The sequence below is a fragment of the Podarcis bocagei genome (assembly GCF_964188305.1).
Source record: "Podarcis bocagei genome assembly, chromosome: 13".
Taxonomy (NCBI): Eukaryota; Metazoa; Chordata; class Lepidosauria; order Squamata; family Lacertidae; genus Podarcis; species Podarcis bocagei.
Window position 1 is genome coordinate 1,931,724 of NC_138138.1, and position 27,657 is coordinate 1,959,380.

Consider the following 27,657-nt stretch of genomic DNA (forward strand, 5'->3'; position numbering starts at 1 on the left):
CTCACATAGGACCACGTTAGCCAGCATTCAGGTTAAAAGAGTCTTTATTGGATTACAGGTTCCATTTCCAAACTGCAACGTGCAGCCCTACTTCTTCTAGGTCAGACCGGCGAAGACCCGTCTGAGTCTCCGCCTCTAGCACACCAGCTTAATACCCTAGCCTTGCTCCACCTCCTGCGCCTTTCCCTCCGTCTCTGGGTCCTTCTGCCCCCCGGGGTCTCCTTTTTCCTACTCTCTTCTGACGCGGACCCCCCTGACCCTTCCGCCTCCTTGCGGCGGGCTTTGGGACCTGGCTCACTCTCTGGGCTGCTTACTGCGCCAGCTTCCGCTACATTTGAACTTGGCGCGCGCGCCCAACTCTCAACCTTCCTCTTGATCGTTTCGTCGCTCCCCGAGGTGGGCGTGACTACTCCTGACTCATGCCCTCCCTCCTTCTGAAAGCCTCCGGAACCCGATATCTGGTCCCCTTCCTCCCCGCTGCTCCCGGCTGGGTACGTGGGTCCCGATCTCCAACTGCTGCTCTCTGATCCCTCTCTGGACCCTTCTTCCTGGGGTGTCCCCCTGTTTTCCCCCCTTGCTCTGACCGCTGGCGCTCCCTTCTGGGAATCCTCGGACTCACTGGATAAGCTCGGCGATCTCGGTTCGTCATCCCCACTCATCTTTCCTTCGTATTCCTCCCCCTCGCTCTCTGTCTCCTCCCTTCTCTGCGTCTCTGCTCCTGAACCCCTGACACCTATGTAGAGCCTGGGCATAAGATGGAGGGGCTCACAACATTCATCAGTATTTCAATGCAAACTTTAAATTTGCAGTTTAGCCCAGCACACATTTGAACAAAGCAATCTTCCCTAAGACATTTGTGTATGTTGCTTTCACTAATAGATGCATTATAATGCACATTTTACCCCAATGCCTGCATTTTTGTGCACTTTACGTGGCCAGAGAACTGCACTGCAGAATTTGTAGAAGTGCAAATAGTGAAGGATGGCTGTGTTTCAGTTTTCATATTTCAGAGGCAGGCTAGCCTTTAAATGTGAAAGGAAGTTAATTTCTCCCCATCCCTCTGCTTGACCAATGCTGTCTCCATTTCTGTAATCTTAAGTGCTTGGCTGCCCTTCCTTGGTGGCGAGAGAGTGGCACTCTGCACATGCTTGGTCAGAGTCACAGAAGGGGAGAGTTGCTCTTGTGCGCGGCTCCTGCTTGCAGGTTTCCCATGGGGGCATCTGGCTGGCCCCTGTGAGAAAAGGAGGCTGGACTGGGTGGGCCTGACTCAGCAGAACTCTTCTTACGTTTCAGTGCTTCTGTGTCACGTATGGCTTGGTCCTGTGCTGAGCTCAGCGCTGGTGCTGTGCTGTGGAGAGGCCTGGGCCAAAGAAAGCTGTGCACCGCAGCGCAGGGATAAGAAACATACAATGGTACCTCGGGTTAAGAACTTAATTCGTTCTGGAGGTCCGTTCTTAACCTGAGGTACCACTTTAGCTAATGGAGCCTCCTGCTGCCGCCGCGCGATTTCTGTTCTCATCCTGAAGCAAAGTTCTTAACCCGAGGTACTATTTCTGGGTTAGCGGAGTCAGTAACCTGAAGCGTCTATAACCCGAGGCACCACTGTATTTGCAAGAAGACTACCTTCCCAAAAGCAGGTGAACTCTGCAAGCGCTTGATGGCTCTTGTTTGTCCAGAGCCTGTCGGAAAGGGTAGGATCTACCTAGGCAGAAGTAGCCGGCCCAGAATTATACAGGCCCCAGTCACCTCCAGGTTTGACTACTGCAATCTGTTGGTATGTCGAGCTGCCCTTGAGGACGAGGTTCTGTGAAAAAAAATCCGGTTCCAGCTGCAGCAGCTGCTGACTGGCTCATCTTATAGGATGTAAGTAAATAAGATAATATTGTACTAGCCAGAGAGGCCATGACAAAACCATACAAACCCTGTCAGAAAGAGTGTGTTTGTGCCTCTGCCTAAGACATAAGCAAGGCTGCAATTGGGGCGCCTCCAGGACTGCATGCAATGCATTTCTGTTTAGACCTCTGAATCTCCCTTACAAGTCACTGCAATTTTCTCTACTTCCTCCTCCTTGATTTTTCTTGCCACCAGCGCAAAGAGGGCTCAGCAGCCTAGAACTTCTCTGCCAAGGAGAGACTGCTTTCTTGGAACAAACAGGGGATTCAGAAAGTGCCTCCTAGGTTCTGTGTATAGTGGGCCATGTCACAAAGAACGGTGAATGTCTTCTACATGCACTTGCCCACAAATACAGAGTCTCTCTATCTGCATATGGGACCTAGTTGCTCGTCCAGCACAGCTGAGGGCATTGCTTGGAAACGCAGCCCAATAGAGACAGATCTTAATAGAGCTGGCCAGAGTTTAGACAAACAAGTGGCTCTAAAATTTACTCAGGTGCTTAAATTCAGTATCTTAACTTTTTCTTCTTTTTTATGTTGCTTACACTGGACTTAAAAAAAAAATCTTCATCAGCTTCTGTTATCATGTGTCTGTATTTTATGCACTCACCTTGGGCAGAATATAAATCCATCAAGTAAGAATGAATTAAATCAATTGATAAGACAAATTAATAAACTTTCTGCCCACTTTGTGTTGTGATCAGCAGAGGGACTGTTAAGGATTTAATTTTAAAGAAGGTTTTAGGGTGACCTCTTGTGGGAGAAAACAGGACGTACGTCTTCTGAAAATGTGAAGAAGTCACTTGTCATTTCTGTAACCACAGTGCCCTCTTCTCCTCAGACATTTTTTTTTTTTTAAAAAAACAAAACAGGTGCCTTGTTGGGCCAAAATCCAACAGGGGGCTCAGGATACTTAACCTGTTGAATTTCCTCTTGCTGTTCAGCTGGGAAAAGCAGCTCAGCCCTGTTAGAGGAGGGAGGTGAATAAGGACTTCTGCAGGCAGGAATTTTAGATGCAAGGATGGTTGTGGGAGTTTAACCTGTTGGATTTCTGCTGATGTGCAACTCATGGCTTTAGGACATTAATAATTGGATCTCCTGCCTTTTCGCTCCTGCCACCCAAAGATTTTTTTCTTATATTTTGCTCATAGGGCAGCTGAGTGCATTGCAAAATGAAGGGTTGGTGAGTCCTCTGCCATCTTAATTTGCCCAGTGCAGGGATTTCAAAGGCCGTAGATAGGTAGATGACTTGGCTACAGCACTCCATGCTCTGGCAACTTCCAGATTGTATTATTGCCATGTGTGCGCTGTGGTCTATGTGGGGCTGTGCTTGAAGACAGCTGAGAAACTCCAGCTTCTCCAAAATTACTAGCTGGTTTGGCTTTAGATCACATATGACCTCTGTTCTAAAACTGGCTGCCAGTTTTGTTTTGTTTTTTTAAGGCCCAATTCAAGATGCTCACATTAGTGTTCAAAGCCCTAGCTAGGGTTGTCCTATCTCCTTTTTTTCCAGGACACATCCTCTTTTTCATGGGTATGTAAAATGAGAGTTGTCATAGTGATCCATAGCTAAAAGTAGAAGTCGGCAAATATGTCCTCTTTTTTTGCTGTTCAAAATATGGCAACCCTACAAACATTGCAGGCCTCAAACACCTGAAATGCGTAGGTTATCAGAGGCTTGGGGTGGTGGCAGCCCAGAGCAGGGCCTTCTCTGTGGCAGCCCTTCAGCTGTGGAGGTCCCTCTACACAGAGGTGCACCTGCCTTTTTCACTGAACAGCTTTGGGCAAATGTTGAAGATGTACCTCTTCAGCACTCCTTCCTTGGAGGTTTTTAAGCAGAGATTGGATGGCCATCTATAATGGATGCTTTAGCTGAGTTTCCTGTGTTGCAGGGGGTTGGTCTAGATGACCGTTGGGTCCCTTCTAACTCTACAATTCTATGATTCTATGTGTGTTTTCAGGACCCACCTATTATTGCAAATGCAATATGCTTTAACTGCTTTGAATTCTGAATGTTGAGTTGGTGTAACCCAGCCTGGGGCCTGCTGGTGAAGGCTTGGTAACATAATTATTATTGTTTGTTGTTAATGTAATATAATTTAGCTTATATAGATTTGTGTCACATGAGCCCTGCACCCTGGGTCCTTTCAGTATTGACCAACTTGGGGCAGGTGCTTTCCTTGAGCAGGCATTTCTGGTGCCTGCTTGGCCTCCGTGAGACGCTTGAGCCAGGGTCCCTGGCTGCAGGAAGGCAGCCGTCCTTGAGACAATGCTGTTTTGGATGGCAGAGAAAATGATGAGAATCTCCCTGCCCCCCCCTGCCCTTAATGGGATGGCTTCTAACTGCAGTCAGTGGAAATGTTTCAGTGGGAACTGAGCACTTCCTTGTGCAGCTGTGGCAGTCCAAGGATGGCAGGAAGGGAAGCAATTTGCCCGAGGGGTAATTCCGTGAAAAGAAATAGGTGAGAGAAATCTGATCCAGTAGGCAGCTCCTGGGATTTCAAAGGCCACTCACTCCTTTCTCTCTCTGGTCTCAGAGAAGGTAAGTGCAGAGCAGTGTGTTGGTCTTCATACTGTCAGTGCCCCTTGAGAGGGGCTGGCCGAGCCTCCTGGTCAGCCAGGCCTGGTCTCAGAGAAGGTAAGTGCAGAGCAGTGTGTTGGTCTTCATACTCTCAGTGCCCCTTGAGAGGGGCTGGCCGAGCCTCCTGGTCAGCCAGGCCTGGTCTCAGAGAAGGTAAGTGCAGAGCAGTGTGTTGGCCTTCATACTGTCAGTGCCCCTTGAGAGGGGCTGGCCGAGCCTCCTGGTCAGCCAGGCCTGGTCTCAGAGAAGGTAAGTGCAGAGCAGTGTGTTGGCCTTCATACTGTCAGTGCCCCTTGAGAGGGGCTGGCCGAGCCTCCTGGTCAGCCAGGCCTGGTCTCAGAGAAGGTAAGTGCAGAGCAGTGTGTTGGTCTTCATACTCTCAGTGCCCCTTGAGAGGGGCTGGCCGAGCCTCCTGGTCAGCCAGGCCTGGTCTCAGAGAGGGTAAGTGCAGAGCAGTGTGTTGGTCTTCATACTCTCAGTGCCCCTTGAGAGGGGCTGGCCGAGCCTCCTGGTCAGCCAGGCCTGGGACCTTCGGGAAAGAAGCAGTTATTTCCTAGGAGGAAAAGGGGAAAGGCTGAAGCTGCCACAATGTCGAATGAGAAGCCTTGGCTGTTCTAACCCTAGATGTGGACAGGATTGAAAGAGTTGTACAGTGGAGAGAGCAACTCTGCACATGGTCAGAGGCACTTTAGTCTCTTATTTTGTGTTCCTCTCTCCACCCTTACCCCAGGCTGTGTCAGCATAGGAACAAAGGAAGCTGCCTTCTAGCGAGTCAGTCCATTGGACCACCCAGTTCAGTACTGCCTGCACTGGCTGGCAGCAGCTCTCCAGGGCTTCTGGCTGGGCTCTCTTTGGGGATTGAACCTGGGACCTTCTGCATGCAAGAACAGGTGCAGTCTTGCTTCACCGGAAGCCCTGGGAAGCAGCCCTGGAGAGTATTCACGCAGCAGATTTAGGAAGGCAGAGAGTGACGTTTTCAGAAGGCCAGTGAGTTAGTGAAGATTCCAGTCTGCTGTTGGGTAGAGCTTTCTGACAGGAAGAGCTGTTTGACAATGAAGCCGACTCCCTGGGAAGGTGGTGGGCTCTTCTTTGTTGGAGGGGTTTAAACAGAGGCTGGACGACCATCTGCCAGGGATTCCTGAGCTGCGATTCCTCCACTGCAGGGGGTTGGCCCTTGGGGTCCCTTCCAGCTCTGCAGTTCTGTGATTCTCTGCTCATAGTTTCTCTGCGGGAAAAGGCAGCGCGAGATGCAGGAAAGCAGGAGGGTGGGTGGCACAGCATCCCCATGAGGATTGGGAGCACACGTGTTTTCTATTGCCTTCTGGATATTTTGGACTACAACTCCCATCATCTCTGAAAGTTGGCCCTGCTGGCTTCTGGGCCCCAGGTTGGGGAAGTCTGCTGCAGGCCCTTCCCCATGCAGGTGGGGCTTGGCATGTGGGGAAGGCACCTGCAGGATGCTGCCTTCGCAGGGTGTGCTTGTGGGTGAGATTTTGAGGGGGAGGAGGAGCTACTAAATGAGCGCGCAAGGTGGGCTCAGCCAGGCAAAAGTGAAAAGCAGCAGCAGCAGCAGACTCCCAAACTGCTTCACAGATAAATTGAGCAAATGGCCTGTCATGATGGGGTGCATGTAAAGCAGCCCCAAATTCTGTCACTTAGACATTCTCCCCGACAGTAGAGCCAGGTGAATCTGTCAATATCTGCTTTCTTTCAGTTTCTCAGTTTCCAACCTTAAATTCAGCTGGCTACATTTCTGCATCAGTGACCTTTTGAAAAAATAATCTGCATGAAAATAAATATGATTTTTTGTGTACATTTATCCCAATATATGTAATTTTTGCAAGGAATTTTCACCAGTTTACACATATCTTTGCACACTTTTTGGCCAAAGAACAGCATTAAAAAATTTGGAGAAATGCAGATTTTGATAGATGGCTGTGTCCCAGTTCGCTTACTGGTTTGGGATGTGTAAATTAGGTAAAATGTGAATTGAATGGATTTCTTCTCCCACCCCCATCCCTGCTTGACAGATAACTTCCTAGGTGTGTGTTCAGGGCTGAATTAGTTTTCTGGAACCTGTGAAAGAGTCTTTACAGCACCTGAAAAGGCTGGCCATGTCCCTGTGATCTGTTCAGCAAGCCTTTCTCTGCTGCAGGTGCAGATGAGCAAGATCTGTTTCTAAGAGCCACTCGGAATCTCTCTCTCTCTCTCCTCCAAGGTGATGAAAAATATATTTTGCTCATCTCATGACCCTGTGGTGGCCAGCAAGCTCCGATAAAAACCTTGCACAGAAAGACGCCCTGTCCAATTCACTGCCTTCCAACCATGGCCATGAGTTCCCATTGGCGGAACAGCATCCCCAGTCAGGGCAGAGATTGCAACAATATGTTTAAAGTCCAGCTGGCTCACTTTAGAAAGGGCTGCGTTGCGGAACAGGCAGAGGAGAATCGCAGGAGGGAGCCGAGGCCTGCCAGGTAAGGGAACGCGGGGGAGGCTGAAGCCCCAGCAGACGCCCCCCTGGAACACAGCTGTGCCCAGCTAGATCCTTAAAAGACCTTGTGGCACAGCCTGTGTCTGAAATTCCCATTAAAAATGGCAAGTGCCCATGAATCTGCATGGGGCAAATTTTGGCAGACCTGCAAGCAAATCTTTAAAAGTGTATTTTGGGGGGCAGGAGTTCCAGGCCTCCGTGCAAATAATCTGGGGGCCCTGATCCTCATCATCACCACCACCACCTCTCTCCTTTGGCAGAGCACATCTGTTCAACTTGTGGAGAACTCAGGTGGATTCCTGAATTAACTTAAGAGGACAGCAGTGTCTTAGGACAGCCTTCCCAACCTTGTGCTGCTTGGACTACAACTCCCATAAGTCCTAGTTGGCCCAAAACAGCCAGAGGGGAGCCAGGCTGGAGAAACCTGCCATCGAGCAAGTGGCAGTGGAAGCAAGGAATCCTGGCCAAATACTGCTGTGAAACTATTAAGCTGCAAAGCGGCCAAGAAAATGAGCTACAAACCAGAATATTTACAAATGGTTAGCCTTGGACCAAGGCAGTGGCAGGCGCCAGGGTTTTTGTGAGATCACTTTTTGTTTTTGTTTTAAGTAGTACCTTGAGGTGCAAAATAGTGTTTCAGTGGGCAGAATGACGATTAAGAGGGGAACCAATTGCTTCCCGACGGTGAACTTCTAGACCAAATTGCGGTGTCTCCAAATTTACAGCTGCAGGGACTCTGGTGCGCTCCGTGCTACTTATGGTTTAAACTGCAGTGTGATGGTAATACTGATTCTGCCTTGCAGACATCTTGCTGGTGGCCTCGTTCCAAATTCCAAATAATTTCTTGGCAATTAAGGGAGACGGATGAAAAGTGTGCATAGAAGAGAAGAGGAGACGGAGATTCCAACAGATTCAAATGACAAGAAAGGAGATTTTGATTAAACATTAGGAAAAACTTCCTTGTTGCTTGTAGTATGCATGAGGCAGGAGAACTTTGCAAAAAGGTTTTTCTCTAGTTCTGATTATTGTAGTTTTAAGTGCAAATAAGTGAGTAAATAGGCTGAATCGGATGGATTTTGTTTCATTGCTTTTCCAAAGGGTTTACAATTTATTAATCTTGCTCCAGTTAGAAAAATTGTCATCACTCCCAAATTTTGCAGCCTTGAGAAGAAACGTTGTGTTTTCTTCTCAATGCAGACTCTAAATGAATTTTGGAAACCATAAAAGAGAATAAAAAAGTTGTGTTTGTGCAGCTTTGCAGGTCAAGTAAATGCTGGTTTCTGGAAGACACAAGGCTGCTTCCAGGATAATTCACAAGCCTGGCTGACATCCAAATAAAAGTATAATGGGATGATTGTGTCAAATTATTTCTAGAGGGACAGCAGCAAAAATAAAAATAAAAATAAAAATGAGGTAAAAAAGTATGTTGTGGCTACTAACAAATATACCATAGTCCTTTATGAAGTCAAGTTTTTGCCGGCAGACGTGAGAGACAGCGGGATGCAGCCATGAGAGTGTTGGACTAGGACCGGGAGATCAGGGTTCTGATCCCAACTTGGTCGTGGAGAGGAAAGGGGGATAGAAACGCGGTAAATATATAAATAGTAATTTTATATATACCTATATTGTCCAGAGTCTTTGAAAAAGGGGTTGACATGTAAGAAATGTATTTATTATTTATTTGTTACATTTGTATGCCACCTCCCGTGCCACCAGAGCTCAAGGTGATGTGCATTGTTTTCCCCCTCCCCATTTTATCATTGCAGCAACCCTGTGAGATAGGTGAGGCTGAGAGGCATTGGCTGGCCCCTCAAGGTCACCCTGAGGGAGGGATTTGAACCCTGGTCTCTTGGGGTCCTAGTCCAGCACTCTAACCATTCTCCTACACTCATCGGTTCTCTTCCATCTCTGAAAACTAGCAGGTGGTGTCAAAGATGCCCTGCCGGAAGTTGCTTTGTACTTTAATCCCCCTCTTGTACCCAAATTCTCTTGGAGAAATTGTGCTGTTCTAGCTATCCTTGATTCAATTCCCCCCCCCCTTGCCCCTTGCAGATTGAAGCAGCGTGGAGGAAGCCCTACAAGCTGAACATGGAAGGGGCTCTCGTGGCCCGGGACAGAGTTGGGATTCAAGATTTCGTCCTTCTGGATTCTCACACGAGTGAAAATGCCTTCTTGGACAACCTTCGCAAGCGATATCAGGAGAACCTCATCTATGTAATTGCACTCTGAGCTGCTTTAGGGATGCTCCAGTTGGTCATGAGCTGTCTTATGAAGAAAGGGGTGGTGATGGGTGGTTATTATGGGATGCCTGCTGTTCTGTTAGATTGGTGTCTCTTCCAGATGTGGAGAGGAAATGTGGAACTAGAACAGGAGTGTTGGGCCTCCTGGGGTAGCTTCAAAAGAGGATCAGACCAATTCATGGAGGACAAGGCTAGCAGTGGCCATGGGCCACGATGGCAGGGCCGTGGGCCTTGGACCTTCTGCATGGGCTCTGCCCCTTCCTGGCTTTTGCCTGGCTCGAGCATAACACAAAGCCAGCATTTGTTTCTCTGACCATGCCTTGTTCCAAAGGCATTCAGACAAACCATTCTTTGTTTTATTTCCCACGTGCTCTTCCCTCATGCCTGTTGATGGGCATCGGTGGTGGGACATACCAGGATGTACTCTTTACAAAATGTTGCTTTACAAAAATGTTTATGAATTAGGCAAAATTGCACACAAATTGCGTTGCAAAATGGTGTGTAAAAGTGGAGAGCTTGCACTTAAGGCTGGAAAACTGAGAAACGGAGATAACCTGCAATGGACAGACCCCCTCATCCCTGTGGCTGTTTGGGTCCTTATTTGTGGCGTTTGTTCCTTACCCCTCAGACGTACATTGGCACTCTCCTGGTGTCTGTGAATCCCTACAAAGAGCTGGGCATCTACACGGTGAAGCAGATGGAGCAATACAAAGGGGTGAACTTCTTTGAGCTGCCACCACACATGTAAGCACGTTGCCAACTTTCTTAGGTGTCTGCTTGCGCAAGTCTCCTCCCACCCAGATTTTAAAGAACCAAATTAGATTTTAAATGGCAAAATCCTTATATTGCTATGGTTCTAAGTTACTGCTTGTAGTTGAGTAGGTGTGGAGCCTGTTGCACCTTCCAAAAAGTTTACGCTAATTTGTGGACAGTGTAACAAAAGACTCGTTTTTAAATACCTGGCATAAAAAAAATGCTACCACTGTAAGGGAGTAAGTAGCATCACACAGGGCTGACTCCAGAAACATAGTTAATAGAGCTGTTGGGAAATAACAATGCAGAATATTGGGGGGGGGGAGGAAAGGAAATTGTTGTGTAAAACGTGGCTGGAGGAGAATTTTACTTTATCCACATTTTTAAGTAGCAGCACCAAATTTGCAGCTCCCAGACTAATATGTGAAGTGGAATGTTATTGTCAGGGCTTTCACCCAGCCTTCGTTCCAGCACCATTTCCCCCTAGAAAAATAGCACTGGTAATTAACCTTCAGATTTCACACTTCTCCAAATCTTGCCATTTAAACTATTGTCTCAAAAATGTACCAAAATGTATGTTTTAAAAAGTGTGCATTTTAGGATTACATTTGAGTAATCCTAAGTAAGAGTTTAAGTATGAATCTAAATACAGATTTTTATACATTTTTTAATGTGTCTGTAAAATTAATGAGGAAATTGAACAGAAAGGACATGTGCAATTGGCTGGTGATAGACTGATTCAGCCAGTATGGTGTTGTGGTTAGAGCACTGAACTCTGACCTGGGAGACCAGGGTTCAAATCCCAGTTCAGCCATGATGCTCCCTGGGTGTTCTTGGACCAGTCACTGGCATCTCTCAGCCTAACCCGCCTCACAGGGTTGTTGTGATGATCAAATGAAAAGGAGAACTGTGTACGCCACCTTGAGATCCTTGGAGGAAAGGTGGAATATAAATGTAATTTTAAAAATAAAAATAGAATCCACCTGCCTAAGTGACGAAGGATGCTTTGAAACCTTCTAGCTTCTGAAGGTGCCTGGCATTGTTTTACTTAACTCTGAGAAGGCTGTCACTGTGACCAGTGTGTGTGTTTGGTCCTTTTCCAGTTATGCCATAGCCGACAATGCCTACCGGGTCATGTGTACAGAGTACAACAATCACTTCATCCTGATTTCGGGGGAGAGCGGTGCTGGGAAAACAGAAGCTTCCAAGAAGATCCTTCAGTATTTTGCCATGACCTGCCCTACCACAGAGCAACTGCAGGTCGTCCGAGACAGGCTCCTGCTCTCCAACCCTGTTCTGGAGGTAAGCAGGAAATGCACCTTGCTCCCACATCAGAGGCGAGAGCAGCAAGATTTTGTCCGCTGCCTACCCAGCAGAGTTCTCTAGGAGGTTTACATAAACAGTAAAATGCATGATACAAATTACATTATTATTATTATCATCCAGGCTTTTCCCTTACACAAATTTTAAAAATACAGCTAAAATATAATAAGTTAAAATCATATAAAAGATAATCATCAAAAAGTAACTGAATTCTTAATAGAATAAATACAATATAAAACAAATCTATTACAAGACAAATAGTAAAAACAGCACAGCACTGTTAAAGCCCTTTCCTTAAAAAAAGCTTGTTGGGATAAAAACAGTCTTCACCTGCTGGCAGAAGGATAACAAAGAGGGAGCCCGTCTAGCGTCTTTAGTTCCAAAGTTGTTTGGGAGCAGCCACCACCTAGAAGGCCCTCTCCCGCGTCCCCACCAAGCGGTGACGGTGGGGGGACCGAGAGAAGCCCCCTCCAAGATCTCAGAGGTTAATCTAGGAGAATAGGGTCTTTCATCTGCTGGGCCTAAGCCATAGAAAAAAGCATTAAAACCAAGATGGGCTCCTTGCTGTCAGGATGTATTTATCCTAACTGAAATCTGAGTAAAACACAGCCGCTGAAACAGTTGGAGTGGGTTTTTGGCACCTGTGGAAACCTCCCTGGTGTTTAGGGACCCTTGAGGTGTGGTGAGTGCCCTGGTTGCAGTTTATTCATCTTTCTGTCTTTCATGCGGTTGCTTCATGATGAGGCATTGCATTTTTAATCTGGAACCCTGTCTGAAATTGTTTGCAATGAGGAGTGGGATAGAAAAGCTTTAATAAACAAATGAAATTTTGAAAAAGAGTGGGGAAATGCTGGAATGCAAGGGGGGGGAGAAAAGGGGAAGGGGTGATGTGGGTGGCACTGAATGATCAGCGCAACTAACAAGAACAACTCAAGGACTGAACAAGGCGAGGAGGAAGAGAGGGGAGGGGAACACCAAAAGACCTCCTTTTTTGTTTGTGCTAATCTGTAGGCTTTTGGAAATGCAAAAACTTTACGGAATGATAATTCAAGCAGGTTTGGAAAGTACATGGACATCCAGTTTGACTTTAAGGTAAAGCATCTTTCTTTCTTTCTTTCACTTGGAATAGGGGGATTTGCAGTGGTCTGCTATAAGAGCCACTTATGCGCCACTCCCCCTGAAGAAACCAAATGTCGTTCTCCTCCCACATTTTATCCTCACGCTGACACTGTTGGCTGACAGAGTGACTGACCTAGCATTTCCCAGAGAGCTTCATGGCTCAGCAGGGATTTGAACTTGGATCTCCCCCTGCCAAGCCAGACACTCCTCCACACTGGCTCACATCAGGGTTGACTGTTTGCTTAAGTGAAGGTGACTTCTTAGTGCCATGAGATGCTTCCATGTGACTTGAGACAATTCAGCCATCCCTTCTTCATTTCTCTGTCCATTTTTGAGGTGCAGTGGAACCAGAACTCTACACAGGGGATAGTCATCGTCTAGGTTTTACTCAGTAGACCCTCTGAAATTTATGTTCAGACACAGAGCTTTTAAGTGTGCACCTGTGCCTGGAAAGAGCCAGGCAAAAGGTACGTGTGGAGAAGCTCTTTCTATGCTCTGCCTCCACTTTAGGTTGCCCACTTGTGAGAACAGGATGCTGGACCAGATGGGCTCCATTGGCTCTTCATTTGTTATCACATTCTCTCTCTTTCCTTTTGTTTTTTTTGTTCTTTTCTTCCCAGGGAGCTCCTGTTGGTGGGCATATCCTCAGCTACCTGATAGAGAAGTCCCGTGTTGTCTACCAAAATCCTGGGGAACGGAACTTCCACATCTTCTACCAGTTGCTGGAAGGCGGGGAAGAGGATTTGCTCCATGACCTCGGCCTGGAACGCAACCCTCAGAAGTACATGTACCTAATTCAGGTTGTGGGGGGCTCTTTGTGTGCCCCCTTCTTAACAGCTCTGTTCTCTATGCCCAGCTTTCTCCGGTAACTACTGAAACATGCAGTTTCAACCCAATAACAGAGGCACACCTTACTCTTTAGAACCCCAAAAGGCTTGGATTCCCAGCCATCAGAGGAGCACACCCAACCCGTGGTGGGTTCTGCAAGAGTTGCTGATCTGAGCAGGCTTCCTGATTTGGGAGGGACCAAACCCAGAACAGTGTCTTTGGTAGACAGAGTGAAAACAGGCCCTACTGTGGATGGGTAAATCTTTTTGCACTCTGCAAAGGAAATAATCCAGTGTCTCAGTCACACTCACACCAGATGATGCAGGAAGGTGTCAGGCACACAGCAGGAGAGAGGATGGGACTGCAATTTATTGTTTTGGTCCTTGCTTCTCCCAGAAGCACACCAGAAATCCTCCTTTGGTTAGGTGCTTTGAGCTCATGGCAGCCACTCGTCTATTTCTCAGGGTGCAATAAAAGTTATTCCATGCCCCGCTGTTTAGCAAGTGCTTGCAGTAGGTCAGGCTGTGTGTGCCACTCAGCACAAACTCAGCATTTGCTTCAGGAAAGAGGACCCCAAGGACCTCAAGCAGTGGGCCTTGATTTAGAAAAGGGAGAAAGGAATATTCCCATTCTATTTTATTTGTAAACTGTTATTCTGCTGCTTCAAAGGAATGCTCAGTTTTTAAAATATTGTATGTGTAGTGTATATGATCCCGAGCAGACCAAGAACAAAAATACAACTGAGCATCAACACAGACAGAATTAAGGGTGGATGAGTCTATCAGCTTTGGTTTCTCCATTTTCCCATTCTTAAATTCAGTTTATCAAAACTTCTGCCTCACTGTTAAAAAAAACACGTTAATTTTTTTGTCAGAATTTTAGTGTGAATCTCCTCATTACACATTTTTGCAAGCAATTTCCTGGAATAAAATTATTTGTTCTACATTGCTATCACTAAAATATGTATCCTTATGCTCACATAGCCCTAATATCCTCATTATTCTCTGCACCACAAAATTTAGAAAAGCGTGGTTTTCCAAAGATATTTGTATTTTGGTCTGCATCTTGTTTGAGGATGTGCGAAATAAGTGGGCACTCCTTGAAATGTGCACCACCTGCGTTTTGTTCTCATACCTGCATTCGTGTGGGCTGCATTGCTCTCATGTTTTGCCTCTGGTCACCCACTGTGTGAAAGAGGAGCCGGGACTCAGCTGGCCTCCTGCCCAGTCCAGCAGCCGGGCTCTTCCTATGCTCTGGCCGGACTGTATCTCCAAGCTGCCAAATGGAAGGCAACCAAATGTACTGTATGCATGTGTGGTCTTTGTATCTAGCCTTTCCTCCAAAGAGCTCAGGAAGGCACTTGGAAGGCGCTCCCCACCCTCATTTTATCCTCACCCCGTAAGCTTTGGCTTTTCTACACTTGCCTTTCCTCCACGCTTTCCAGGTGCTTGAAAGCTCAGTATTCAAGCGCTTCCCCCCCCCCCTTTTTTTCTCCAGAGCTTTCCCTGTGAAAACCTGCCCTTTAATGCTGAATTGGAGCAAATGGCTTTCCCTGGAAAACCCAAATTGCCGTTTGTTGTGCTCCAGTTTTAAAGAATGGATTTTTCATGGGTGAAATAAAGAGCACTTGGACTCTGAGCTTTCAAGCGCAGACCTGTGCCTTGAAAGAGCTGGGCAAAAGGATAGGGTGGCTCAGCCCTTTGTGTCTCTGTGTGGGTTAAACCTCCAGCCTCACCCACTTCAATCCCAGACCCCGCCATGCTCCTTGCCTGTGCAGAAGTTTCTCATGCCACCCCCCTCTCCCCACAACAGGGGCACTGTGCCAAAGTGTCTTCTATCAACGACAGGAGTGACTGGAGGACGGTGCACAAAGCTTTCACTGTCATTGACTTCAAAGCGAGAGACCTTGAGGTACAGACAAAGGGGGGGGGGCAGGTGAAGGGGGCGTTGCTTGGAAGTGGGCCCCTGCTTAGTGATGGAAGGAAACTGGAATCCCTGTAGAAGCCAGCAAGCTTTTTTTTGGTCAAGAGCTGAGTGGAGCATAGGGAGCTGCCTTGCAGGGCAACAGGCCACTGGCCAGCTGAGCTCACTAGTGCCTGCAAACTGGCAGCTGCTCTTCAGGGTTTTGGGCAGGGTCTCTCCCTGGAGATGCTGAGCACTAAGCCAGGGACTTTCTACCGGAGCCAGGAAGCCATGCTACTTCCCCTGCATGTAAAATGAGATTCCGCTCCTCACACTTCTAAGTTGGATATGGCTTGCTCATGAGCAAGATGGCTGCGTAGCCCTGAGGTCTTTGTCCCTGAAAAACTAAATAACTAATGAAACAATAACATTTATGGGCATTAAAGTACCAGTTGACCTGGAACAAACGGGGAATGAAGCAGGAGGCTGAAACATGCCTGGCGGGCCATCCAGTGGTTCTGAACACTAGCAAAGAAGAAGCGGGCAGGGAGTACGGTGGGGCTCACAGCAACGAGGTCATGAAGTTCCAAAGTTATCTGTCCCGGGAGGGAGCCTGAGTAACACAGTTCAGTCTCTTGTAAAAAGCATTAGCAGATGGCAGACGACCCTTTGAGTCCCTTCCAACTCTTCCATTCTAGGATTCTGTCCCCAAATGAACAGAACTCTAAATGAAGTTCATGCACAAATCAAAGAGCAAGTGAGAAAGGAAGAATCAAACTGTGGTTGGAAGGTTGGAAGTGGTGACAAAGGAACTCTGTGTAAAGAGGAAGGAGCAGCTGAGCAAGGGCAGTGGGCCAACATTTGGGTGAGGGGACCTCTGAATTAGAAGAAGGGACTAAGAAGTCCAGATGGAGGGCGCTTAAGGGAACTTACTCTCTAGTTTTAAAAATGCACTGTTGAAGAAACCATATACCTGGTGTTGAGAAACCTATAGGAGCTGATCCAAATTCCCCTATCAAACCTATCACAGACACACTAGGAAAAGTGGGCGTGCACCCACATCACTGTAAGAAACAAAGTAAGAAGGCAGGCTGAAAGAGAGCGGACATGGATCAACAGCAATGCAACCAAGTAGGAGCAAGAGCTCGTTGCTCTGAGAGAGCAGGGGGCTGGACTGGACAGGGCATTGGCCTGATCCAGGAGGGCTCTTCTGTTTTGCTGCTGTGAAGGTGGTGTTCTGCAGCCTGGCAGGTGCAGAGCATAAATTGGAAGCGAAATGCCGTTTCTGAGGTTATCTGGTATGTGCAGACTGGAGTAATACCCACTTCAGCCTCTGAAGAGGCAGGTGGTCTGCAAGGGCTCTGCCAGCCATGCAGAGTTTGTTCTTCTGCTGGTCACCCTTTCTTGTGCTCACCTGACTCTTTGTGTCCGCAGAACCTCTTTGGAGTAATTGCCAGTGTCCTGCATCTGGGAAACATCCAGTTTGAGGAGGATAGCAATGGCCATGCCATCATCACTACTGGTTCCCAGATCAAGTGGATCTCAAAGGTACCTTCATGGTGGGGGTGGCAGGTGGGAGCAGCCGCTTCTAGTGGAGTCCCTCCTAGGTTCTGGCTATTCATTTGCATCCACATGATGCCAAATCATCAAAATGCCATTCTGTATTCCTCCCCCATTTAATCCAGCTTTAATCCACTTCAGATGGTGAAGGAACCCACAGGGAGATCTCTGGTAGGCTCACCTGCATTGAACCTCCTTTTCTGCCAGCTGCCTGGTAATTTAGGAAGCAGCAAAAACATACTACCAGAAGAATATGTTTTTCTGTCACTTCAACATGGCATTTACATTTCAGGAGTTGCGTCCCCTCCAACCGCTAGGTGGTACTTGCCATTTGGCTTCAGTTGATTGCCCTTACCATGTAAAAAGGTAAAGGGGACCCCTGACCATTAGGTCCAGTTGTGACCGACTCTGGGGTTGCAGCGCTCATCTCACTTTACTGGCCGAGGGAGCTGGCGTGCAGCTTCCAGGTCATGTGGCCAGCATGACTAAACAGCTTCTGGTAAACCAGAGCAGCACACAGAAATGCCGTTTACCTTCCTGCCGGAGCAGTACCTATTTATCTACTTGCACTTCATGCTTTCAAACTGCTAGGTTGGCAGGAGCAGGGACTGAGCAACGGGAGCTCACCCTGTCGCAGGGATTGGAACCGCTGACCTTCTTATCAGCAAGCCCTAGGCTCTGTGGTTTAACCCACAGTGCCACCCACGTCCCCTTACCATGTAGACCACCATAATTAAATCTCTGGCTTCACTTATGTAAGGAAAACATCAGAGTCTGTATTTGTGTTCTCTGCTTAACTGTGTTTCACTTGAGGCATCAAGACAGATTTGGGTAACACAACCAGATTTTGTGTTTGCAAAAATGGAGCAGCCATTGTTGCTTCATCCCAGAATCCTACCTAGGTATAGCCTAATACAGTCTGCATTCTCCATCTTCAGATGATACTGAGCAGAATTGGCCCAGGACATTTTGCTGCTTGAGGCAGAATTCCCAGCTGCCCCCCTGCCTCCTCCTCCTCTGCCCCCACCACCTGGGGAAAAGAAAAGAGAAATGGAGGCTGGAGAGAAGCAGTGGCCTCAGGTGGCAGATCCAGGTCCAAGGAGCACTTCCTGTCTCACCTGAAAAGAATTATGGAGAACGCTAAAGCTTGTACAAAATCTTGGTTGCTCCTAATGAAAGGCACTGCTAGACTTTGAAATTTAAGGTCCATTTCCCCCCTCTCTTTCTTTCTAGCTTTTGGGGGTCCACTTATCAATTCTGCAAGAGGCCCTAACTCACAGAAAAATTGAAGCCCGGTTTGAAGAGGTATGCTAACAAGCTTTTCCTGATTTGCTTGCAAAGAACTGAAGTAGCCAATTCACTAGGTGACCCCACCATTGTGCTCTTCCTCCCCAAAGGTTTTAAGTCCACTGGATGTTGACCTGGCCTTTTACGCTCGAGATGCAGTGGCAAAGGCCATTTATGGGCGGACATTTACTTGGCTGGTCAACAAAATCAACAGCTCTTTAGCAAACAAGGTGAGTCTCTTGTTGTAGCTAATACAACGTGACCCTTTGAAACATTTTTTTAAAACCATGTTTGCAGTTGGCAATCCAGCAGTCGTTCCAAGATAACTGTTCCTCCTTGGAGCCAGTCTGTGAGAGACGGGCCACATCCCCCTCTCTGGGTCCCGTGCTGACTGGGGAAGGGAGGCCTGGCCAGAACAGAGTGTATTCTTCTGCATAGCCCACCTTTCCCCCTTAAACAATGGATAAAGGGGCAGCCAGATAGGAAAAGTCCTTTTATTTACTTATTTATCCATCTATAGGCCACTTAGTAAAGGTAAAGGTACCCCTGCCCGTACGGGCCAGTCTTGACAGACTCTAGGGTTGTGCGCTCATCTCACTCTAGAGGCTGGGAGCCAGCGCTGTCCGCAGACACTTCCGGGTCACGTGGCCAGCATGACTAGCTGCATCTGGCGAGCCAGCGCAGCACACACGGAACGCCGTTTACCTTCCCACTGGTAAGCGGTCCCTATTTATCTACTTGCACCCGGAGGTGCTTTCAAACTGCTAGGTTGGCAGGCGCTGGGACCGAACGACGGGAGCGCACCCCGCCGCGGGGATTCGAACCGCCGACCATGTGAGCGGCAAGTCCTAGGCGCTGAGGTTTTCCCCACAGCGCCACCCGCGTCCCCTATAGGCCACTTAACTTATTACAAAAAATCCCTCTTTGAGCAACTCACAATAAAAAGATAAAAGCTCTGAAACATACATTAACACAAAAATATATCTACAAATATCAAAAATATCAAAATTACTGAGCACTGTAATCCAGAGTTGTAACTGAGTTTTATAACTCTGGATCATAGTGCTCAATAAGCCAATATTCTGATAACTTATTCTTTATTATAAATTGATTTTTATAGAAATTTTCTTAGACAAATAAGAAATACATAATAGTAAACACAACATATATAACAAAACTTTACTCTGAACTTAGTCCCAGTACTACCTGTTGATAAAGAGAATAAGAAAATTGATGCAACCAGGGACATAATAATAATAATTTATTTACTGTATATTACAAAATGAGGTAATATGTAGAAACAGTAATCTGGAATGTCAAAGGAAGTCATTTATATGTTTTTAAGCAAAGGCCCAAAGTGTTTAGGTATACTACCTGCCCATAATGGACTCAGAAGATCCGCGGAGGGTGAGGAGGACTGCTCCCTGTAGGCTTAAAAATATATAGAGAAAATTTGACAAATGGAAACCAAGTAACTGAAAATGATGTTTTGGATTTAATCCCCCTAAGTTGTTGTTGTTGTTGTTTGCTTTGCTTGGCAGGATCTCACCAGGAAAACTGTGATTGGGCTGCTTGATATTTATGGCTTTGAGGTTTTTGAGACAAACAGGTAAGTTACTCTTGCTCTGGTCACTTCCAGGCTTGATTAGTGCAATGTGCTTTATGTGGGTCTGCCTGGAAACTTTGGGCTGGTCCCCATGTGCTTCTGGTCACAGCATTTACAAAAAAATGCTGACTTATGAGTATTGAGACCTAAAGGAGGAGAACATCTTTTGCAAGCTCTTCCACTTCCAATTGCTCAGGGTGGTTTTCCTTAAGGGCCCTTGGTGAAAAAGTAAAAATGAAATAAATTTAAAATCCCTGTACATGGAAATCTTGCATATCAGTGGTGGTGGACTGCCCTTCGTTGGAGGTTCTTAAAGAGAGATTGGGTGGCCATCTGTCAGGAACTCTCTAGCTGTGATTCCTGCCTTTCAGGGGGTTGGACTAGATGACCCTTGGGGTCCCTTCCAGCTCTACAGTTCTTGGATTCTCTGACATTGGACTCCTTGTCCCTGACATGGCAGGTGGGGTGGGGGGAGGATTAGAAGAGTTGTCAGTCCTATGAGACCCTACCCCCCACCCAGCAGTATTAAAGCAGCTGCAGTGCAGAAACGGGTTTACCCTCGTTAGCTCCTGTTTGAGAATTAAATGCCCATATTTTTCAAATGACTTTTCTGCACTTGGAATTTCCTCTCAAGTTTTGAGCAATTCTGTATCAACTACTGCAATGAGAAGCTACAGCAACTGCTGATAGAGATGACCCTGAAGGCTGAGCAGGAGGAGTATGAACTGGAGGGCATTGAGGTAAAGGCCGCAAACCCCCCCCCCCCAAAAAGAGATTCCTTATTGCCTTCCTGGTCTGCCGTCAGATCCTTCCTTAAGATAAAACACATATTTAAGTACATGTGGATTGAATGAAATTTCAAATAAACACAGGTGAAGTTGACTTAAGATGATCTGGTCATTCGTGATCTGTCCATCACTGGCCTTCCAGATGTTGGAAGATTTCAGCTCCCTACCATTGCTGGAAATTGGTCAGGACACAGGTTCCCCATACCCCAAACAGCGAAAGCAGGTGTTGCCAGTTTTCAAAGCAATATCCAAACCTGCTGAATGTGTCTGCCAGAGGGGGAAGTGGGATGGGCACATCACAAGCAGAGACCCCACTTTAGTTTTCTGAAGAGCCTCTTGCTCCTGTTTCTGCCAATCCTTGCATAACCCAAATAGGACATGGAGATGGGGGGCATTGGTTTTGGGAGACTCTCAAGGTTTGCAGAAGCAGAAAAGAAAATCTTCAAGGTAGGCACCTCCCCCCCGAAGCAACTAATGAGGTTTGAGGGTGCCCAGTGTGGCCATGGAATGCCAAGGTAAGGGGGCTTTAGCGGGGTGTATGTGGAAAACAAGGTAGGAGGGGGTAACATGGAATGAAGCGCTTGGAAACCCAAACAGGAGTGCCTCATACGGCAACATTTTGCTGCAGCTCACCCCTTGTTAATCTTTTCCAGCCCAGAGGGAGTTTAATTCCTTGTTTGAATTCTCTGAACAAATCTCACCTCAGATCTTCAGCCTCAGATTGTCCCAAGGACTCCTGTCCCCAAAATAGCCCATCCCTACACACCTGGATCTCAGAGATGCTTTTGCTGATGGAAAACTTATGTGCATCAGGTGTGACTTTTTAATTTTGCAGGAAGCCCTTTTGAGTCTCTGTTTTTGCTTCTCATTCCAGTGGGAGCCAATCCCATACTTCAACAACAAGATCATATGTGACCTCGTGGAAGAGAAACACAAGGGGATCATTTCCATACTGGTAAGAGAGAAGATTCATGTTTAAAAGTCATGGCTTCCTGCCAAAAGTATACTGGGAATGGCTAGGGAGTTTCTCATAGAGAATTAGTCGCACACCCTTCCAAAACTACAGCCCCAAAGTTTCTTTCTGAGTTGGGTGCAGCAGTTAAACCGATTCCAGTCATGCTTTAGTTTGGTGGTGTCAACACCCCAGGGATGCCTGACTGCCTGGGATCGACATCTTCTTTCTAGTCATGTTAGCTCAGTTGGTAGAGCATGAGGAAAGAGCCCTCGAGGGCATTTCCTGCATCTTCCAGCTTCAGGAGCGCAACTGCCTCCAATGGTGGGCATTAGCCATTCTCTTGCTCCTCCTCCTCTTCCTCCTTCTCCATGGACGAAGGACTTGTACTCTCACCCCCAGGAAACCACCAAAGTGGTGAGTTTTCTGGGATAAAAGGAGTTATTCAAGAATGGATAACTTTTCGCATGCCTCCTTGCCTGCTGACAGAGAAATGGAGCCAAATGATTTATAGATGGGCAACCTGAGGCCAGGACTCTCATTAGTGGAAACTTCATCAGACTTGGCAGTGGCCCAGGGAGGCATTTCAATCTGTCCTTCTCAGAAGCACTTGTGGGATTTTGCATCCTGGGGAACTGGACTTGAGGGGAATAGAGGTCAGCTCTGAGCCCCCTTCCAAACCCCAGCTCCCAGAATCCTTTGGGGGAACCCCTGACTGTTTGAAATGGTGTCATGGTGATTTAAATGTGTGGGGAGAATGTGCCCACCCCCCCGCTGAAGAAATCCAGTTTTGGCTAGCTGAAGAATAGGCAAGACTTCTCATATTCCTTCCTGTGTCAGGATGAAGAATGCCTGCGGCCCGGAGAAGCGACAGACCTGAGCTTTCTGGAAAAGTTGGAAGAGAAAGTAGGAGACCATGCCCACTTCGTGACGTATGCACCTACGCTCCGTAACCTCCCCCAGAGGAGACCTGCTTCCCACATGCCCTTCCCTTCCTAGGAGAGCCCTTCTGCGTTCAGAGCACCCCCTAGCCCTACCCAGCCCACCTGGCTCTTCTCTTTGACCCTGAGGGAGGTGCAAATGCGTCTGGAACGGAAAGGTTTTGACCTCTTCTCTTTCTGTCTCCAGGCGTAAGCTTGCTGACCAGAAGACGCGGAAATCCATTGACTGGGTGGACTTCCGCCTTCTTCACTATGCCGGCGAGGTGACCTATTGCACTGTCGGTGAGAAAGCAAGAGCCCCGCCTCTGCTGGCTTGGAGGTGCCATGTTGGCGGTGGCACCAGACCAGGTTAAAGAGTGTCGGAACTAATCCCTAGTGACATCCCATGAAACGGAATGTTGGAAGATTCAGGACATGTAAAAAGAAGCACTTCTTCACGCAACACGTAGTTAAACTATGAAACTCCCTCCCATAAGAGACGGGGATGGCCACCAACTTGGGTGGCTTTCAAAAAGCGTTGGGCGAATTTGGAGCAGGAGGTTTTGGATGGCTTCTAGCTACAATAACTATTCTCTGCCTCCACATTCAGAGCCAGGCATGCCGGGTTCTGCCCAACATTGTGGGTGCCAGACGGATCCCATTGCAGCCACAGCAGGCCTCGCTGGGCTTTTTGGAGGGCGTAGCAGGCCCCATTGGGCTTCCTTCCGTTATGTGGGCTGCAGAATATTGAGGGGGCCTGGCCCCCTCACGGAAAATTTTTTTGGGAGCTCAGCCCCCACAGCCCCACAGATATGGCTCCCCTGGTCAGAGGCAGTGTTGCTTCCAAACGCTGCTTGCTGGTTTCCCACAGGCATCTGAGTGGCCCCTGTGAGAACAGGATGCTGGGCTAGAGGGCCCCCCCCCCCCGGCCTGATCAGGAGGCTCTTCTGATGTTCTGACATTAACTAGCTACATCTAGCACACGACGTTTAATCCTCGGGCTAAATTTCCAGTAACTCTTTTGGGCTGCTGGAGTGAAGAAAGGAGGAGTTCAGTCCCACAAGATGTGGGGTGGGCATCAGTTTGGGATTTGCTTCACAGAGAAGACAGCTATCAATAGCTCCTAGCCACTATGATTCTATTATTTTTTGTGTTTTAATTCACTTTGATTTCCCCACCCCACCCCAATTCCAGGATTCTTGGAGAAAAATAATGACTTGCTGTACCGGAACCTTAAAGAGGTAAACCCATCTTTTAATTATGTTAATTTGTTTGGGCTTCTATCCTGTCTTATTTATGAGACATCAATGGCTAATTTAAATAGCAACATGGGCACATGTTCTTACATATACAGTGGTACCTCGGTTTTTGAACGTCTCGGAAATCGAACGTGCCATGCGTCTTCCGTATTGAGTTTTACGGAAGTAAGTGCTTCTGGAAGTAAATGTTCGGTTTTCGAACATTTTGGAACTTCAACGGTCTTCTGGAATGGATTACGTTTGAAAACTGAGGTACCACTGGATATTTAAATACACAAACCCAGTACATAAATAATACACAAATTATTTCATGTAAAACAAAGGATGTTTTAGGGGTCTGATGTCTGGTCTGGCAACAACAGATAAAACTACCTGATTGGAGATAAGTAGAGAGAGTTTGGGGGTGAGACAGGGCTCCTGAGTCCCTGGGGTTTTTTTACTGACCGCCCCCCCCCGATCTCTCCCCCCCCCCCGGTTATAGGGTAGCTAGATTTACTGTGTACTGCAGCACTGGTGGTGGACCCCCTCCCCTCTCTCCTCTCCAGCAATCTTACATTGCCCAAAAGCAAATTTGAAACATGAGCCATGGTCTGGAGAGGAGATCCTTGGAAGCCCCAAGTTAGCCCCTGTTGCGAATCTGCCCTTGCATTCCTCCTCTCTCCAGGCTCAACAGCCAGCCAGTCTGCATTTTGTGGTCACAGAAGACCCCAGTCCTCTTTGGAGACTGTTTTGGGATTCTCCCCCCCCCCACCCCATGCCTTTCTTTTGAAAAAAAGATTTGCAAGCCTCAGGGATTTCCCTCCACCCAAGCTGCTGGGTGCTGCTGTTTTGCCTGCCTAAACAATGGCACTCACAACCGCTCTCAACGTGTGATAATTCTGGCGACTTGAAAGGAGAATCCACGATGTTCTGATGGGAATCCTCTTGTTTTCTAAAGTCAAAGCTTGGGTTATGATTCGTTTTAACAGCAAGATCTGACTTGGGATTTGCAAATTTTCCATGCCCCCCCCCCCCAAATGTCCATGATTTTTAAAGGAGGTGTATTTTCTCCAGCTTCCTGTGCCCCATGCACGTCTAGAAATTTTGCATCATTTCCCTCCCCCAGCAAATTTTGAATAGGCCACCCGTGCTCTGATCTTCCCAGTGACTTTGCTTTATTTTCATTTGATCCCAGGTGCTGTGCAGGTCAAAAAATGGGATCCTCAGAGAATGTTTCCACCTGACGGAGCTGGACAACCGAAGGAGGCCTGAGACTGTGAGTTTATCCCAGGCATAGGCAACCTAAGGCCCATGGGCTGGAAGTTGCCCATGGGGGTCATTTAACCCGCCCATGGACCCCCACCTCCCACTCGGTTGGCTCCTGTGTGCTGCACTAAACTGGCATGGAGCAGAGCGGGGACCACCTTCCGCGACACTGGGCGGCTTCCCATTGGCTGCAAGAAGCTCCTCAAGCCAATGGGAAGCTGCGTACGCCTCCTCCGCGTCACAAGGAGCGCTGGAAATGGTGTCTGCAGGATCGCAAACCGGCCCATGCCCCAAAAGTGTTGCCGACCCCTGGTTTATCCCATACATGTGGGCCTAGATGTCAGGGCTGAGCTTGATGCAAGCTTCAAGTGACGTAGCTTGAAACTTCCACAGTTTTGTGGAAAGTGGTGGGGAGGGGGGGCCTTAATTTAAAAAAAAAACCTTTATTGCCTTTGCTAACAACTGAAAAGTGCAGTACCATATGCAATGCAAACAGACAATAAATACTAAGGGAAAGACATACCAATATAAACTGAGACATCCGTATTTCCCAAGGTGGCATGGATGGTGAATGCGGGGGCATTTGAGTCTGAAGCACAGGAAATAAAATCCATCCAGATGGCATGAAAGTGCTCTGGACCCTCCACCTCCCTGGAGGCACGCAGCTTATGTGTAATTTTTTCCTACAATAGCCTGAGTCCCTAAGTTCTTATACCACAAGGACAAATGTAGATTCCCCCCCCCCCGGGGGGGTGTTAATTGCTGTGCTTTTGAAATGCCAGCGGCATCTAACATCCACGTCAAAAGCTCTTTTGGGAGACAAGCTTACATGCTGTTTCGGAATATGTGGAGAGATGACAGTTGTGGGGAAGCCAGAGCACATGGTTTAAGATATTTCTTTGTATGCTTGAGATCAAAATATAGTGGTTCCTCGGGTTAAGAACTTAATTTGTTCCGGAGGTCTGTTCTTAACCTGAAGCACCACTTTAGCTAATGGGGCCTCCTGCTGCTCCTGCGCCGCCGGAGCACGATTTCTGTTCTCATCCTGAAGCAAAGTTCTTAACTCAAGGTATTATTTCTGGGTTAGCGGAGTCTGTAACCTGAAGCGTATGTAACCCGAGGTACACTGTAATGAAACCTGAGGGCGTTCCCACCACAGATGGAAGGATGTCCCCAGAACTCACAGTCCCACCAGCAATCCTGTATTAATTGGAGGGGGACACTTTTATTTTTACATTTTTATGATTTGTTCTTGCAACTGTACTTCCTAGGTGACATTCTGTGTAACTGTTTTGAATGAGTCTTTTCTGTTTGCTCAGGTGGCAACTCAGTTCAAAAACAGCCTGGCTAGTTTGATAGACATCCTCATGTCGAAAGAACCTTCCTACATTCGATGCATTAAACCCAATGATGACAAAGCGGCTGGTAAGGTTGTCTCTGGGAACTCAGCAGAAGGGTGCATTATGTTGTTAATAATAATAATAATAATAATAATATAATATGCAAATCTCTTTGCTCTGGCTGGCAGAGATCTCCGGTGATGGGGACCTGTTCTAGACCTACTAACCAGAAAACCTTTTAGCTTTAGATGCAATCATAGGGTCAAGCTTCCCTTCCTCTTCAACGTCTATCCTTCCCCACAAAATGCCCAATACTATAATTGGAATAAGGAAAGGCGCGCGGGCGGGGGGGGGGGGGCTTTTAAAAGAAGTAAGAAATGCAGTTCCTCCTTGGCACAACTGAGTGCATGTCTGGGTTTTCCCACCGAGAGGATGGATCTCTGGGAGAATATATATTCTTATTGGGTTGAGGGGTTGTTTTGGATGATTTCTTTGGGTCCCAACCAACCCTGTGGTTTTGTGCCTGCAAGACTGTAGTTTGTAGGGACTGCTGCAATGATTAGCCCAGATGGTGGCTGTAGCCAGGCCAGCAAACACTCCATTTACATGTCTAAAGAGCAGGTGAAGGACAGATGTGTTGCTACGGACACAATCAGATTGCAATGCTCTTTCAGAAATGGCGTAGGGCTCCACCTCCGTCATCTGGCTGGATGCCACATCATCCTGGGGTGGGAGAAGAACAAGCCAAGGAGCTAGTCTTTCTTTTTATCCTGGACTGAAGCTGGAAGCTGGAAAGGAGAGGCTTCACTTGCTCTGTGTGCAGAAGCCAAAGCTATGGCTTGAGAGGGGGCACCCCCTAGAAACCTAACAGGGATGTGAGATCTGTTGGGGTATTCATGCTGTGAGTCTCTTGGTTTTATGTTCGGGTTGTATATATGTGTGTGAATAAAACCATATATCCTAAAGACAGCACAGTCTCTAGTAACCTCCATTCCAAGGAAACTGAACCCTGGGCAACTATAGGCACCATCCCAGTCTCCAAGTGGTGAGAATCTAGCGGTTTCCAGCCACTTGCCCAGTTTTGGTTTCCTGGGAATGGGGGCAGCAGACTCACAGCTTTGGATCCAGCACAGAGCAGGCAAATCTCTGCATCTCTGTGTCCCCAGCTTCCAGCCTGCTTCCAGCGCAGCTGACACACACAACTCTGGCTGTTGTTCTGCTACCTAGCAGCTAGATGAGGGGAGGGGGGGTGAAGGAAAGCATCTGGAGGGCACTGTCGCTTTGTTCAGTCTCAGTCTCAGTCAGTTTTATTGCACATAGCCAAAGGCTGCCGCAATGTACACAGAATTATTTGACAATTAAAAGAAAATATACTGAATTGGTAAAAAAAGACCTCCAACAACCATATGTATTTTAATGGTGTAAAAGGAGAAGGGAGCTCGTGGCTTGGCCAGTCTCTTCCCTTGGTCAGTTGCCTGCTCTCTCTCTCTCTCTCTCTCTCTCTCTCTCTTAACTTAAAAGTTTGCACACAGCGGCGGAGGAAGCCGCTCGGGTGCCTGGGGCAACGCGCC

At 47.5% G+C, this 27,657-nt stretch overlaps 1 protein-coding gene across 4 annotated transcripts in view; it reads left to right on the forward strand.

Moving 5' to 3' along the window:
- The window catches only part of MYO1H (myosin IH), a 68,660-nt gene that overhangs the window by 17,581 nt on the left and 23,422 nt on the right, over positions 1 to 27,657 (forward strand). For 3 of the 4 annotated variants that reach the window (XM_081168482.1, XM_081168484.1, XM_081168483.1), the window contains exons 2-18: positions 9,017 to 9,178; positions 9,833 to 9,948; positions 11,061 to 11,259; positions 12,292 to 12,372; positions 13,020 to 13,199; positions 15,040 to 15,138; positions 16,564 to 16,677; positions 17,923 to 17,994; positions 18,087 to 18,206; positions 19,518 to 19,585; positions 20,217 to 20,322; positions 21,245 to 21,325; positions 22,163 to 22,254; positions 22,451 to 22,545; positions 23,437 to 23,483; positions 24,676 to 24,756; positions 26,066 to 26,171. In XM_081168482.1, the coding sequence (XP_081024608.1) occupies positions 9,017 to 9,178; positions 9,833 to 9,948; positions 11,061 to 11,259; positions 12,292 to 12,372; positions 13,020 to 13,199; positions 15,040 to 15,138; positions 16,564 to 16,677; positions 17,923 to 17,994; positions 18,087 to 18,206; positions 19,518 to 19,585; positions 20,217 to 20,322; positions 21,245 to 21,325; positions 22,163 to 22,254; positions 22,451 to 22,545; positions 23,437 to 23,483; positions 24,676 to 24,756; positions 26,066 to 26,171 (1,819 nt within the window). Of the gene's footprint in view, positions 1 to 6,691; positions 6,948 to 9,016; positions 9,179 to 9,832; positions 9,949 to 11,060; positions 11,260 to 12,291; positions 12,373 to 13,019; positions 13,200 to 15,039; positions 15,139 to 16,563; positions 16,678 to 17,922; positions 17,995 to 18,086; positions 18,207 to 19,517; positions 19,586 to 20,216; positions 20,323 to 21,244; positions 21,326 to 22,162; positions 22,255 to 22,450; positions 22,546 to 23,436; positions 23,484 to 24,675; positions 24,757 to 26,065; positions 26,172 to 27,657 lie in introns of all 4 variants that reach the window. The other variant, XM_081168485.1, reaches the window with a different exon arrangement.